At 31.4% G+C, this 14,535-nt stretch overlaps 1 protein-coding gene across 1 annotated transcript; it reads right to left on the reverse strand.

The window, feature by feature from the left end:
* Positions 1-1,346: 1,346 nt before the first annotated feature.
* On the reverse strand, positions 1,347-13,525 carry LOC104908299 (protein NRT1/ PTR FAMILY 5.1). Its single transcript, XM_010697395.3, has 4 exons — positions 13,218-13,525; positions 12,873-13,090; positions 10,379-10,935; positions 1,347-2,454 (listed from the first exon to the last, which is right to left on the reverse strand). Exons 1-4 carry the CDS (start codon positions 13,330-13,332, stop codon positions 1,620-1,622), a joined length of 1,725 nt encoding a protein of 574 aa, XP_010695697.2. The 5' UTR covers positions 13,333-13,525; the 3' UTR covers positions 1,347-1,619.
* Positions 13,526-14,535: the final 1,010 nt, after the last annotated feature.

The raw sequence follows: 14,535 nt of genomic DNA on the forward strand, positions 1-14,535 counted from the left end.
GATTCAAGCCCATATGAGCCCAATGTCAAAACAAACTAGGGATAAAATAGTCTAGACTGTTATTTATGGTTGTGAAACTATTTAAATTCTATAGCTAGTTTGGTCTGGCTCGTCAAAAATTGGCAAATTTTTACTTATGTCAAACTTGGCTTAAAACATAACAAGTTGCATATGCACGCGATGCGTGCGTCGACAATCTCATTTGGTTATATATAAATGGACATGTTTTTTTATCTAAAATTATTTTGATAGTGATGTAAATTATATAGGTTCTTTTGTAGATGTTATTATCTTTTTAAATTAAAGGTGAATGATTTTTAACTGTTCAATACCATCACTGTAAAATTTGGTAGATGATTTAGTAATTTTCTTTTCAGCGACTTTAGTATAGTTCTTTAACAATTATAGATGTTAATAAACCATATTGTTTGAACTTTGTAAATATGAAATATTATATTACCACGATATGTTGCTAACTTTTTTCGGTTGATGATTCTGATTGATTTCGTGAATTGATTGTGTCAATCTAGTTTGTCAAGTTATTAATGGTAACATATTCCATTTTTGAGCTACTCATGGCAAGTTTCATTGATTCTCATTTTTCAATTTTTTATAAAAAGAAAAACTTAAATTATTAGAGGGTATATTAGTCACTTCAAAAGAGGACACCACACCTCCTCCCTTGGCTTATATAATAGAGATTACATTAAAGAGGTTATCTCGACTTGTGTTGGTTGAACATATTGGTAGGTTAGAAGTTTAACCCATGACCCATCCGAGCCATGTTATGCCCATGTCAAGACTAACTTGACCTAAATACTGAGGCGGATTGGGTAGATCCAAAAAGCCTTTATCTATAAGCAATTGTAGTAACTATAGTCTATAGATGCAAATCTTGTTGAAAAAGGAAAATTAAGACTCTGTTCTTTTAGATTTTCTTTTTTTTTAGTTTAGTTCAGTTTTTTGCAGTTCAGTTCAATTCAAACACTCTCTTATGTTCAACTTTCTCGCAATTCAGTTTCTTACCGTTCATTTTCTCCCAATTCGAAAGGACAGGGCCTAACACCGCCAAAATTTGACAAATTGACATTAACAAGCAAACACAAGAATTCATTAATAAATACTCCTTCCATTCCAAAATAAATGTAACACTTCTCTACTTTATGTGAAAGTTTTTTGAGAGAAGTGTTACATTTATTTTGGTACGGAAAAATTTTATTTTTTAAAATTAATTAAATTACATGTCTAATCTTTTATAATTTTATCAAGTTCAAAAAATAATGTGCTTGTAATATTTCTCAGGACAACTAGGTATATAGATGATCAATAGCGAAATACTTAGTATCTTAATTGGGGACCTCAATCAGGCCAACTTTTATTATGCCAACAGGCCGGTCGATTTTGATGTATAAAGTTTAGTTCGAGTCAAAATCAGGTTAAGTAATCTAGATACAATTCGAATTTTTTTTTTCTGAGAGGAGGTATAATTCGAGTTTAAAACAAGTAACTCCAATAACTGTATCATGCCTTACATTATACTTCATGCAATAACTTTAACACTTGAACTACCCTACTCAACAAATACTTATTCTTCTACTAACCATCTACAACCATTCCTTCTATTTGGCATAATAATCATCTTCATCTTGCATTACTTTAGCCTCCTTTTTGTAAACATAAACGTTTGATGCCCACACAAAGGCCCCCATATTTAAAATAGCCAACCCAAACAAGAACAAGTAGTAGTAATCTAAATGAGAATCATTCAAATTGTTACCTATCCAACTCTTTCCACCATTTTTTCCTGTCATCTTATCTATCAAGGTAATAAGTAGACTGTTCAGAAAATTTCCAACTCCAATCGCACTAGTAAAGAACGTTGTACCTAAGCTTTGCATGTCATCTGGCGACTGATCATAGAAAAACTCAAGCAAGCCAATAGAGTTGAAAACATCTGCCACACCAATTAGTGCATATTGAGGCAATAGCCAAAAAATGCTCATAGGAACAAGTGAATTTTTTCCTAACACATGTTCCACCTTAATCACATGCATTCTTTGCATCTCCACCAAATATGCAATTGCTATGGCCGCAATTTGGATGATACAACCAATACCAAGTCTTTGGAGGAGGGTAATTCCCCTAGGATTGCCGGTTTTCGCTCGCATGAAGGGCACGAAGTAGCGGTCGTAGATTGGTACGCTTATGAGCATTGATAGTGTAACAAAGCTCCCTAGGGAGGCTGCAGGGACTTGAAAATGAGTCCCTATGTGACGGTCTAAGGTAGTTCCTTGTTTGACAAAGAGTGTATTGATTTGGGCCCATATTGTGCTAGGAATGAGGAGTACCAACCATATTAATATCATTCCACAAACTTGCTTTGTTTTCTCAACTTGTACTTCTGTGCATGGGAGTCTTGAACTGCCTTCTTTTATGGTAGCTTTGTCCAAAAACCTACACGAAATTAAACAATAAGAATTTTTTTCCCATAGTCCAAAGAATGTTCATGTACCGGACAATCATAAACTATTATACTTTCTCCGTTTTTAATAAGTGACACCAAGAGAAAGTGGGAAGAAACCAATGCACCTAGAGAGAGAAAGTTGGGACCACATGTTTAGAAGAGTTAATTGCAAGCTTAATAAAATTAATTGCAAACTTAATAAAGATAAGTGGGAACTGGGAAGTATCTTTGTAGCAACTGAACTTCTATTCATCGCCCCAAAAGTACTTAAAATCGCCCAAAAAAAAGTTGAAATTACATCTCTAACCTTTTCCTTCTTTTTTCCTAAACCACCACCACCCACCTCACACCACCATCCACCTCCTGCCACCACCACCCCATTGCCACAACCACCCATCAGCCACCTGGAAAAAGTTGAAATTTTTTTAGGACGATGACAGCGAACGTCTAACCTGGAAGTTTGCTCCATGGGGCGAACGTCTGGCCTGGAAGTTTGCTCCATGGGGTGAACGTCTGGCCTGGAAGTTTTCCCAATGGGGCAAACTTCCAGGCCAAACGTTCGCCCCATGGAGCGCACGTCCCGGCCAAACGTTCCTTCATAAACACACATCCCTATAAAATCGGAGAAATTTAGAGATGCATATCCTCCTCTTACAATTTCTGCCGATATGATTTCAGTTGCGTACTTATGTTGAATAATTAGGAAGTAGTTCAAAGTTAGTGGTTTGATTTTCCTCCATTTAAGCACAAATAAGTTAGTGGGTAAAGTTAGTGGGTAGACATTGTTATATTTTTACTTTGTAGTTGCTAATTCTTAGCATTAAGAAGTGTTAAGGAGTGTTAGACGTGGGCCACTTCTCCCACTCACTTTTCCATTTGTTTAGCTTAAGTTAGCTTAAGTTAGTTCTAGAAAAGTTTACTTCAATGGAGATGAATGCAAACTTCCACCACTAGATGCATATCCTGCTCTTACAATTTCTACCAGTATGATTTCAGTTGCTTACTTATGTTGAATAATTAGGAGGTAATTTAAAGTTAGTTGTTTTGACTTTCCTCTATTTAAGCACAAATAAGTTAGTGGGTAGTCATTGTTACGTTTTTACTTTGTAGTTGCTAATTCTTAGCATTAAGGAATGTTAAGGAGTGTTAAACCTTAAACGTGGGCCACTACTCCCACCCACTTTTCCATTTGCTTAGCTCAAGAGCATGTTCTCCCCCAACTTATTTTCAGTTCACTTGTAACCAGTTCAGTTCAGTCATTTAATTTTCTGATAATAAAACAATGATAATGATTGTTACTATCATTATTATCATTACTACTATTACTATAATAAATATTAATATCATGATTACAATTATTATTATTATATTATTATTGTTATTATTACTCCTATTACTATTGCTTTCAATATTATTTTTATTATTAATAATAATAATAATATTTTAATATTGCTAATTATTATTTTCTAATACTTTTTTTCTATATGATTCGGCTAATTATATTGAAATGATAATTCAATTCTAAGAAGTACACATTTCAATAATGTTTGTCATTGTTCAAAGTACAAACTTTTTAATAGATGACAACACTTATTAATAACAACAACAATAATACTTGTCATTGTTGAAATGAAAAAAATACACGTTTTGATAGTTGAATTACTAGGCAAAATACTTATTCGATTAGGATTATTTTTGTGAGTCCAAAATCTAAACTAAAATAAAGTGTAAAGACGCATAATTGTAGAAAAATCAAAATATAGCACAATCAAAACAACCGATCAATGACAAAGAAAAAAGATTTGAAAAAAGAGAAAACTTTTTGAACTCTTTGGAAAATTACATTAAAAAACATGGAAAATAATGTACACATCCTATTAAATTTGTAACATTCTTATTAAGCGTTGGGTGATAAAGTATAATCTATATTTCGATATTCAAATTTTGTTCGTCAAGTTATTAGTTTATCTGTTTAGTACGGACTACTCCATCTATCTCACAATAATTTATTAAAAAAAATTATTATTATTTTATTTAATAACTTATTATTATTAATAATTATTAATTAAATTATATTATATTATATTATATTATATTATATTATATTATATTATATTATATTATATTATATTATATTATATTATATTATATTATATTATATTATATTAATATATTATATATATTATATTATTATATTATATTATATTATATATATATTATATATATTAAATTATATTATTATATATATTATATTATATTATATTATATTATATATATATATTATATTATATATATTAATATATATATTATATTATATTATATTATATTATATATATTAATTATATTATATTATATTATATTATATTATATTATATTATATTATATTATATTATATTATATTATATTATTATCACTACTATTAGTTATAATTTAATTCAATTCAGTTCAATTCAATTCGGTTTAGTTCAATTGTTTTATGCCGAAGAGAATAGACCCTAAGTTAGTTGTATTGTGGCCTTATATAAGGCTCACTTATCTACATTAATATAGGCAAGCACGTAATTCCATTTTATAATTCTTCCATTGCATATCTTTTTTCTATATTTAACAACTTAATGGTTGCAGCTACTCTGGCGTTGATGGTTGGTCTTATTTAGGTAAATATTATTTGCCATAATAATTAGGTATATCACATATAAAATTATAATTTTTATCTAGTGCTACAGAGATATGTTAATAATAATTTATTAGGTGATTGATTATATACAAAATGATAGTTTTTATATATCTAGCTCCACGAAGCGTTCGTTAGCGGATTGGAAATTAAAAATATGAGGTTAAACCATCACAAATTAGTTAACCAGCTTAACTCCCTAAAAAAAAAAAGTTAACCAGCTTAACTAGATCGGAAAGGAATATTCTTCCACCGTACTGCAACATAAAATCAGATGAACCGAAATTCAGGTATGAGTGTCATTTCGTGATATGAATGATGACATTGACCCAATCGATCTTTGGCACTAATTAAGTAATTAGGTAGACAAAACTATTCCTATTAGCTGTGCTATAGCCTATATGTGAGTGTATTCCTATTAGTTGTACAAACACAAAAAGTAGTTGCACGAGATAATTGTGTAGATCCCCTCAAAAGACAATTTTTCTTCTTTCATAGATCCTCTAAAAGAAGAAAAAAGAACTTCAAATATTCCTCTACAGAAATTTAAAAAATGTATGTGGATTTGTTCCACGAAATTTAGTATGAACCTAACACGAATATATGTGTGAATTGTGATTGTGTTCTATAAAAATAGAGTCACTATGTTAAAAATATATATATAAAAGAGGAGTAGCTATATATTAAAAAAAGGTACTATGCGGTAAAGTGTAAATTTCTTAATAATAAACTAATATATAAGAAAGTTGATTGTATGAAAAAAAAATTAAAAATTATTATTATATTAAACAATAATAGATTAATGTAATTTAAAATTGTAAAAGGTGACTATGTGGAAAAAAAAGTCACTATGTTATATGGGTGATTTCGATACATACTAATATTAGTATAGACCATGCAAGACTAGCTCCATTATAACTGAACTTTTTACTCGTTAGAAGCTTTTTTTTTTCAAAAATTCAAGCTAACACCTAACATGTGGACTAATATTTATAAGTAGTAAATTATCTTTCAAAAAAAAAAAAATATTTATAAGTAAAGTAAAAACAGATCGAAGTTAACAAAAAAAAAATATTATGAGAAAGTTGTATTTAGAATCTACATAGCTAAAGTCACAAAGTAGGTGTAGAATACCTTGATTTTTACGTGTGTAAAATGAGAGATGAGGATATAAAACCACAAAAGCTAAGAAATTTAGAGAAAAAGAAGTGGGAGGAATAGGAAAATACAAACATCTCTTATGATGTCCCACTATGAAAAGACTTATATATTTAACACATAAAAAATCTATTCAAAAATTTCTCATTCTTTTCCTGATTTACAATTATGCATAATAAGAAAAGTTGTAAAAAGAGAAACTAACATAAAAAGGTATAAGATTTCCATTAAAGGATTACTTCCGATGAGTAAACTAACATAACAAAGAAATCTTCCAACAATTGTAAAACCAAAAATACAAAATTTTCTTTTGTCTAAATATTCAATAACAATTACAAAGAACATAAACTAAAAAATCATAAAATTACATAGAAAAAAGAGGATATAACTTATCTTATTAGCCTTACCTGCACGCAATGCGTGCGATAACGTGTGATAATATATGAAGTAGAAAATAAATTTAATTGGATAGAAAAACTGTCTATACAATTTTGTTTTCTCAAAAAACTGATGTACAGTTTAAATATCTAACTTTCCCCCGTTTTTTAATTCAAATTAAATAGTTAGTTATCCCCTATTTTTTTTTTCTTTATTTCTTTTTCAATTTTTTGGTGTCCCCCATGTGTTGCCTTATATAATAGAGATTATTTTTTGATTTCATAATTGTCGTAGTCAAGATTAGGGGTGCTTATCGAGCGAGCCGAGCCCGAATAGTACTAGGCTCGGCTCGAGCTCGTTTAAAATTTCCCAGGCTCGGCTCGGCTCGTGAGCTCGCCGAGCTTGGGAGAGCCGAGCTCGAGCTCGGCTCGTGATTGAAATTTGGGGCTCGAGCTCGGCTCGCGAGCTCGTTTAGGCTCGGCTCGCGAGCTCGTTTAGGCTCGCATCGCAAGCTCGTTTAGGCTCGGCGCAAGCTCGTTTAGGTTCGGCTCGCGAGCTCGTTTAGGCTCGACTAATGAGCTCGGCTTGGCTCGAAGTAGGTGAGCTTGTTCACTCACCCATCATATGTTTTTATAACTTGATTTCCCTCTTAGCATTGCTAAGATTTCAATGTGGGATCCATGGTTTGTTAAAGAAAAACAAACTCACTATCCCCATTTCAATGTGGAACTCCATGTTTTGTTTAAGATAAACAAACTCATTCTACATATGCTTATATAACTTGGAATCCCTCTTAGCATTGCTAAAATTTCAATGTGGGACTCTATGTTTTGTTAAGAAAAAAAACTCATTATACCCTTGGTTTGTTTACATATGCTTTTATAACTTGGAATCCCTCCTAGCATTGTTAAAATTTCAATGTGGGACTCCATGTTTTGCTAAAGAAAAAATTATCAAATATTTTATGTATTTAATAATCAATTATTTAAAAATATACTTCATTTCCTCTATGAAGAAAATAAAGTGTAGTTTTTGTTTTCCAACCAAGGAGATACAAAATTAAACTTTAAGTTGAAGTAAGGAGTAGTAGCTATTTATGAAGAAAATAAGGTTGATCCTTGTTTTCTTAACCAATGTGGGACTTTAGTGTCTAGTGGAGTAGAGGTGACGTTGGATCACAAATTAAAATATATAATTTGTAATCTAAATTAAAATATGAATTACTATTAAATTTTTTTAATGTAAAATATTTTTTTAATATAAAATAATAAACGAGCTGCTCACGAGCTTTACGAGCCGAGCTTTGTCTAGCTCGGCTCGGCTCGTTTAAGTCTCGAGCCGAGCCCGAGCTCGAGCCGAGCTTCAACGAGCCGAGCTTTGACCGAGCTTTGACCGAGCCGAGCCCGAGCTGCTCGCGAGCTTGTCAGGCTCATTATCACCCCTAGTCAAGATGTTATTCATGTGAAACACTTAAACTTGATGAGAAAAAAGTAAGCATATACCAACTTCTCTTATCTTCATTTTTAATCCTATATTTTGTAAAAATAAATTATACGTAAGAATCGAATTACGTGTTTATTTTTTGCATTAATAATAATAATATTTCTTACGATTTCGAATATTAGTATTAATACTAATATATTATACGCTAGTTAGCATGTATTCAAAGCTATTTATTCAGCTCTCCTAAAAGAAACTATTTATCTACCTTATTTGTTTTTTCTATTTTTTGAAGTTTTCTAATTAAGCAAATAAATAGAAAACCTATAAAATTGTAGGGAAACAGCTAGTAGATGAAGCAGAAAACATTTAATATGCAAGGTCTATGCACATGAATTAACAAAATTCGGAATGGGTGACCTTAAAATAGTAATATTTAATAATAGACTTTAGCTTTAACCTTTTTCACAAGTTTCTAATAGTAGTAAGATATTCCTATAGTAGTGCCATACCCAGGCCACCATATTGATGTCATCAATGGAACACCAATGTTGTGGAATAATGGAATCTCCAACTCTAACATCTAGGAATAAATGAGCCTCAACCAATAATCTTGGAAGCAAAGATAAAACATAGCTACAAGTTGCAAGACTCCCTTCCCTCCACGATACATCATACATGCTACCATAAGGTCCACGTAGATTTGAATATTGAATATAATCAATAATTACAGTACAATTGTGATAGAATATGTTAATATTCCCTTATTTTGATAGAATATGTTAATATTCCCTTATTTTGTGTAACTAATTCTGTTGTAATCTTCCTGTATTCTTGCCTTTTGGTTAGTTAGTTTCCTATTTTCTAGTGAGCATCTTGTATAAAGCTAGTACTGTACAATCTCATTATTCAAGGAATGAATCCTCTATTAGACATGTGGAATGTGCATCACATGGCTTGGAGTAAAAAAAAAAAATAAGGGAATATTAACATATTCTATCAAATTGTACTAACAAATCACCAACTTCTAGTTTGTAGACCAATGATCCATTATCCACACAACATAGTATAAGATAAGCTTTTTGAAACACATGTGGGTTTAATTCTTTTGCTATTCAAATCACACACTAATATACCAATCGTTCTATAACTGTGCGATAAAAAACAATTAATTCAATGATATGGATCATCATTTATCTATATCTTATAAGATTTTTGATCAGTTTTGTATTATTATACATTGTTTTGTAAGGAAAGAATTATTTTTTCTTTTTCTACTACTTTAAGAATTAACTAAAATAATAAAGATTGAATATGTTCAAAAAGACATATTAAGAAACAAGGAACATGCATCAATAAGTTATATTGGACCAACCACTAGAAAAACTAGTAAGGAATAGTGCACGTCATGCATAAATTTATGAATGGATGGCCTAGAGATAATGGAGATGGACCATGCACTTTTTCTAAGCTTGCTTCATAGTAACAGAATCCTAGTAGTGCTGGGGAATTGTCCCCATCTATCTATAATAGTATTATTCACCAATGTTATTCAAGTAAAATGTACTCCTACAGGCCGTCCTACAAAAGAATCTCAACACCAAGCAAGCTAGGTGTAAATAAGCCCCAACGAACCTTGGAAAGAACAATAATAACCTACAGCTTGCTATCATGATATTATCACCCCTCCACCAAAACATGTTTCCCTCACTCTGAGGTCGGTATTTACTTTAATTTATGTTAATATTCTCTCCTATTTCACAAAATATCCATCTCAGTAATAATCTCATGTAATGTAACATAAAACGGAGCCATGGATCCAAAATGTATGAATTCAGAATTGTCAAAAAAAATATAGGTAAAATTGACCTCAATACTACAAATTATGATTCGTGTGCACTCAACAACACATACTTTAACGAATAATCAAACCACCACAAACTATTGGCCTATCGCCTGGATATAGTATGTGTCATAAATGATGCTAGAGGTACCATTTCTCGCCGGTGACTAGTAGCGAATCTCAAACTTTCTCTATCTAAAACTCTTCTTCACGAAGAAATCTGAAAATTATTGTTCCTGAAAAGTTTAAGGGTACCACGAAAAGGTACCTCCGACGTCATTTATGACCAACACTGCATCCAAACCAATAATTTATATGGTGTTTGGTTACTAGTCAAAGTTTTGGTGCTGAGTGCAGCCAAGTTATAATTTGTGGTGTTAGACCGATTTTGCCAAGAATACATATAGTCAGAGTAACTTACTTGAAATTTGAAGGTTCATTTTCCTGGGGTTTTCCACTTGTGATGCCATGTTGTGGTTGAACTTCTTGGCACTTCCTAGACTCGTTTGGAACCTTAAGTTTCCAGTTAGCCATTGAAGTGAAAACAACTTTAACAATATCTGTTGTAGGGCTTTTTAAGTTTTTAGCCTTGTGCCTGTAAATAGGAGTTCCTAAATAAAAGACCATCAATGATAATATAAGGGCGGCAGTAGGAATTCCATAACCTAACCCCCATCCCAAGTTTTCTTGGATATACACAAGCCCTAAAGTGGCAAATAGACCACCTAAGAAGGCACTAAACATCCACCAGTTGAAGAAGGAGACCTTCAACTCCTTCTCATGGGCATCGAAATCGTCGAATTGGTCCGCCCCCAACGTCGAAATATTGGGCTTCGTACCTCCGGCACCTAGGGCAATGATGTAGAGGGATGTGTAGAATAACCCAATTTGGAGTGAAAAGCTATTGTTGCATGTTTCATTTGTGCAACTTGGTTTCAAGGACTTGAGTGAAACAACTATTGTCAAGAGTACCATGCCCTGTTTAATAAGGATATGTAGTTTAACATCAGAAATCATGGGAAAATGCTGTACTAAGTTATAATATGAAAATTAATTATTAGAAATATAGATATATATATATATATAATGCTCGAAAGTCAAAGCTAACACATCAAATGAGCAAAAATTTCTTAAAATGAGAAAAAAAAACATAAAATGAGTAAAAGCGATAGAATACAAATTTGTAAAATGAGCCACAAATCAATTTCTTAAAATGAGAAAAAAAAATGAACAAAATTTGTATTATGAATAGAAGTTACATAAAATGAACAAAAATTTCGATTTCTAGTTTTAGGTTAAGTCTTATTTTAATTATTTTCACTGAATCCTATCTCGATCACGATACTATCATTGTATAGATCAAGTGATAAAAACTAGGGGTCAAACTTGAAAAAGCGTGGATACGTGACGAGAAATTGATGAAGTTTAGTAACAAATATTGCAAACTGTTCAATGCATAAAAAATTATGCAATTTTTGTTGTGTATTTAAGGACGGAGAATTGAAAGTAATAATCAAATTTAATTTGTGAATATTGATGATTGGATTCTTTTTTATTTTCTTCTTCTTCAATTGCCATTTTTGTTTATAATTTTTATATAGGAGAACTAACTTGGAATTCATGTTTAGGTAGTGATAGTTTCATATTTAAAGTTGTGAGTTAAAACATTATAATGAACATTCTTTGAAAAAAAATATTATAATGAACATGTGTCTTTTAAAAATGTATAGTTTAGATGACGTGAATAAGTGAAATGTATTGAACTATTATTAGCACCATGTGGTTTGCAACGAAAAAAATTATTAGCACCATGTGGTGCATAATTAGGTAGAGAAAAATCGTCTTTCCATTTATATGTATAGATCTGCGTCAATACTCCTAAATCATAATCGATCTAGTCTTTAGAGGATAAAATTATTATTAAATGATGTGTTTTTCTTAACATAACGTATCATGTACTATATGTTTTAGTTATTGATCAAGAATATAAAAATAAACTATTATATATTTATATATCACATTGAAAAAAAGTTGTAAATGATCAAATTAAAGTACAATAAGATAATATTAGTGTATGTAGCACTTTTGGATGTAAGTAGTGTTAATATATATTCGCACACATTACGTGCATATGAAGCATTGAATCTAGTCTACGCCCAATGGAATATGGAACATGCATTAAACATATAAAACGCATAATTTAACACCGAAGTCGGTAAAATGGCTAGCCCTACCAAGAATCATGGCCTCTTTCACTAGCTTAACTCCTTAAGCTTCATTCGTGGAGAGCAATATTGCAAATCCACATCCATTAATATCCTAATCGTGTCCTATCCATTTATTCTGAATAAGACATTCCTCTATGGCCCCACTGTTTGTTCAATAACATACTAAATTCAGTAGATGAACTAGCAAGTTGATGTAGTGGGGAGAAAACACCAATAAGGTCACGATTAATAGTTTTTGAGGACGTATATGAGGCTCAAAACATGTGTTAGTAGAATGAGTATGAACAAAGACATTATGATGGAAGAAGTTCAATCTCCTGTTTTACCAACTCAACTCATACACAATAATTCCACTGTTATATAAATTAATCATCACGATAATAACATGACAACTAAAATTTGACAACTACGGTATATCAGTATATGTTCGTTGGTGCAACTTACAAGCTAATAGTATTACTTCCTCCGTTTCAATTCAGTTGTGACACTTTTAAAATCACGGACTCCTATGTAAGTTTTGGAGAGGAGAGAGATAGAGAAAGAAAATAAAAGGATCCTATGTGATAGGAGAGAGATAGAGCGAAGTTAATTATTATCAAAAATAAAAGTGTCACAACTAAATTGAAACTTCCAAAAATAGAAAGTGTCACAACTAAATTGAAATGGAGAATTATAAGAAATTTTTACCAGGACATAGATGAGGGAAGAGATGGTAAACGTCCAATATCGACCAAGATAAGCATCCGCGATATAAGCACCAATGATTGGTGTCATCCATACCACTCCATTCCAGTTATTCACATTTCTGACTGATGAAACAGTGTCTTCATGGAGTTGGGTTGTCAAGTAAACCACTAAGTTTGATGCTATGCCATAGAAGGCCATTCTCTCACATGCTTCATAAACTATATCAAGAGTACAAGGAAAACAAATATATGTAACTAGTATTAGTTATGTAAGAAACGTATTAACTAATTAACTCATGTTAATGGGAAAAAAATGATGTTTCTAAGAAGAAATTTATAAATTTACCAAGAAGAAAAGCACAAGCCTTCCATTTGCCCGTCTTAGAAGCAATTGCAGGGCGACCGCGAAGATCCAAAGTTCCATCATGTGTGTAGTCGTTATGGTTGGTTTCTGAATCCATTTTGGGTTAGAACAAGAAAAGAAGCTTGTAGTTAGATCACTACAATCTACTTTATTACTCTTGTTTTTCTCTTGATGTTTCTTCTTTTTTTTTTGCTTCGGTTGAGTTGAGAAAAGAAAGTTGGGAAAGTGAGAACTAAGTTTGCTTGAAACAGAATGTAGGTAGGAAGATAAGTCACACAATATAGGAGAGTAGAGGTTGTGAGAGAGAGAATATAAATAGCTAGTTTAAATTATAATTTCTCTTTTTTTTTTATCCTTTTTAAATATTTAGTATGATGTTTAAGACTGTTTTCGAGTGTCCTTTTCTAAACCCCCCAAACTTTATGGAACAGTTGTTGGGTGTACATTGTTGATTGTTGTAGGATACTGGATATGAAGATCTGCAAAATGATATTGGGCCTAGTACATTGCAAGTTTACACGAGTTTAACTGGAGATTTTAGTATCGATATATATAAAAAAAAAAAAAAAAATTAGATTTTAGTAATTTTTAGTAATTTTATTATTGAGTAGAATTATATACTGCTTTTGTTTTTATTTAGTTGTAACATTCATTTTTTTGCACAAACTTTAAAAAAAAAGAGTATAATTGACCCACTTACCCCTGCTACTAGTACTGTAATTAAATGGCGAGAGTAGGTGAAGTAAGGGTAATATAGTCAAATTATCCCAAAAGCTTTCCTAAAAAGGGAGATATTGCAACTAATAAAAAACACCTAAAAATAGAAATTGTTGCAACTAAATAAAAACAGAGGTAGTATACTATTGACTTTTTTTTGGACTAGACTCGTATTTAGAGGCCCATTACAATTCAGATACTCCCAACCCCTCCTCACCCCTCAAATACCAAACAAATGTTGGGGATAGTAATTGAGCTCTAAACTTTGGTAAGGAAGATGAGAAAGCTCATACTTGAGTCAACCTCAATTTTTGTATGTGTGTATTGTGTGCATAATATATGTATGTATTTATACATCCTCTGTTTTGAAATACATGACTGATTCTTTTGACACACTTGGCGATGCATATTTTCAACCATTAACTAGTTATTATGCCCGGGCTATGCTCCGGGTAAGAAAAAATTTCATCTATTAATATTATAATTTAAGATGATAACAATAAATGTTATTTGGTCTAGTGGTTAAGACTTTAGTATATGTTATTGAGGTCTTGAGATCAAATCCTATATTATGCAATTTCTA

The sequence above is a fragment of the Beta vulgaris genome, chromosome 2 (genome assembly GCF_026745355.1).
Source record: "Beta vulgaris subsp. vulgaris cultivar EL10 chromosome 2, EL10.2, whole genome shotgun sequence".
In the NCBI taxonomy this organism is placed as follows: domain Eukaryota; kingdom Viridiplantae; phylum Streptophyta; class Magnoliopsida; order Caryophyllales; family Amaranthaceae; genus Beta; species Beta vulgaris.

Excerpts from the sequence above, each read along its gene's own strand:
- LOC104908299 (XM_010697395.3), bottom strand. The coding sequence starts at position 13,332 with ATGGATTCAGAAACCAACCATAACGACTACACACATGATGGAACTTTG. Across the intron at positions 10,936-12,872 it reads CTTCCCTCATCTATGTCCTG|GGCATGGTACTCTTGACAAT; the intron begins GTAAAAATTTCT and ends CTTATTAAACAG. Across the intron at positions 2,455-10,378 it reads AATGAACCTTCAAATTTCAA|GTTTTTGGACAAAGCTACCA; the intron begins GTAAGTTACTCT and ends AATTTCGTGTAG.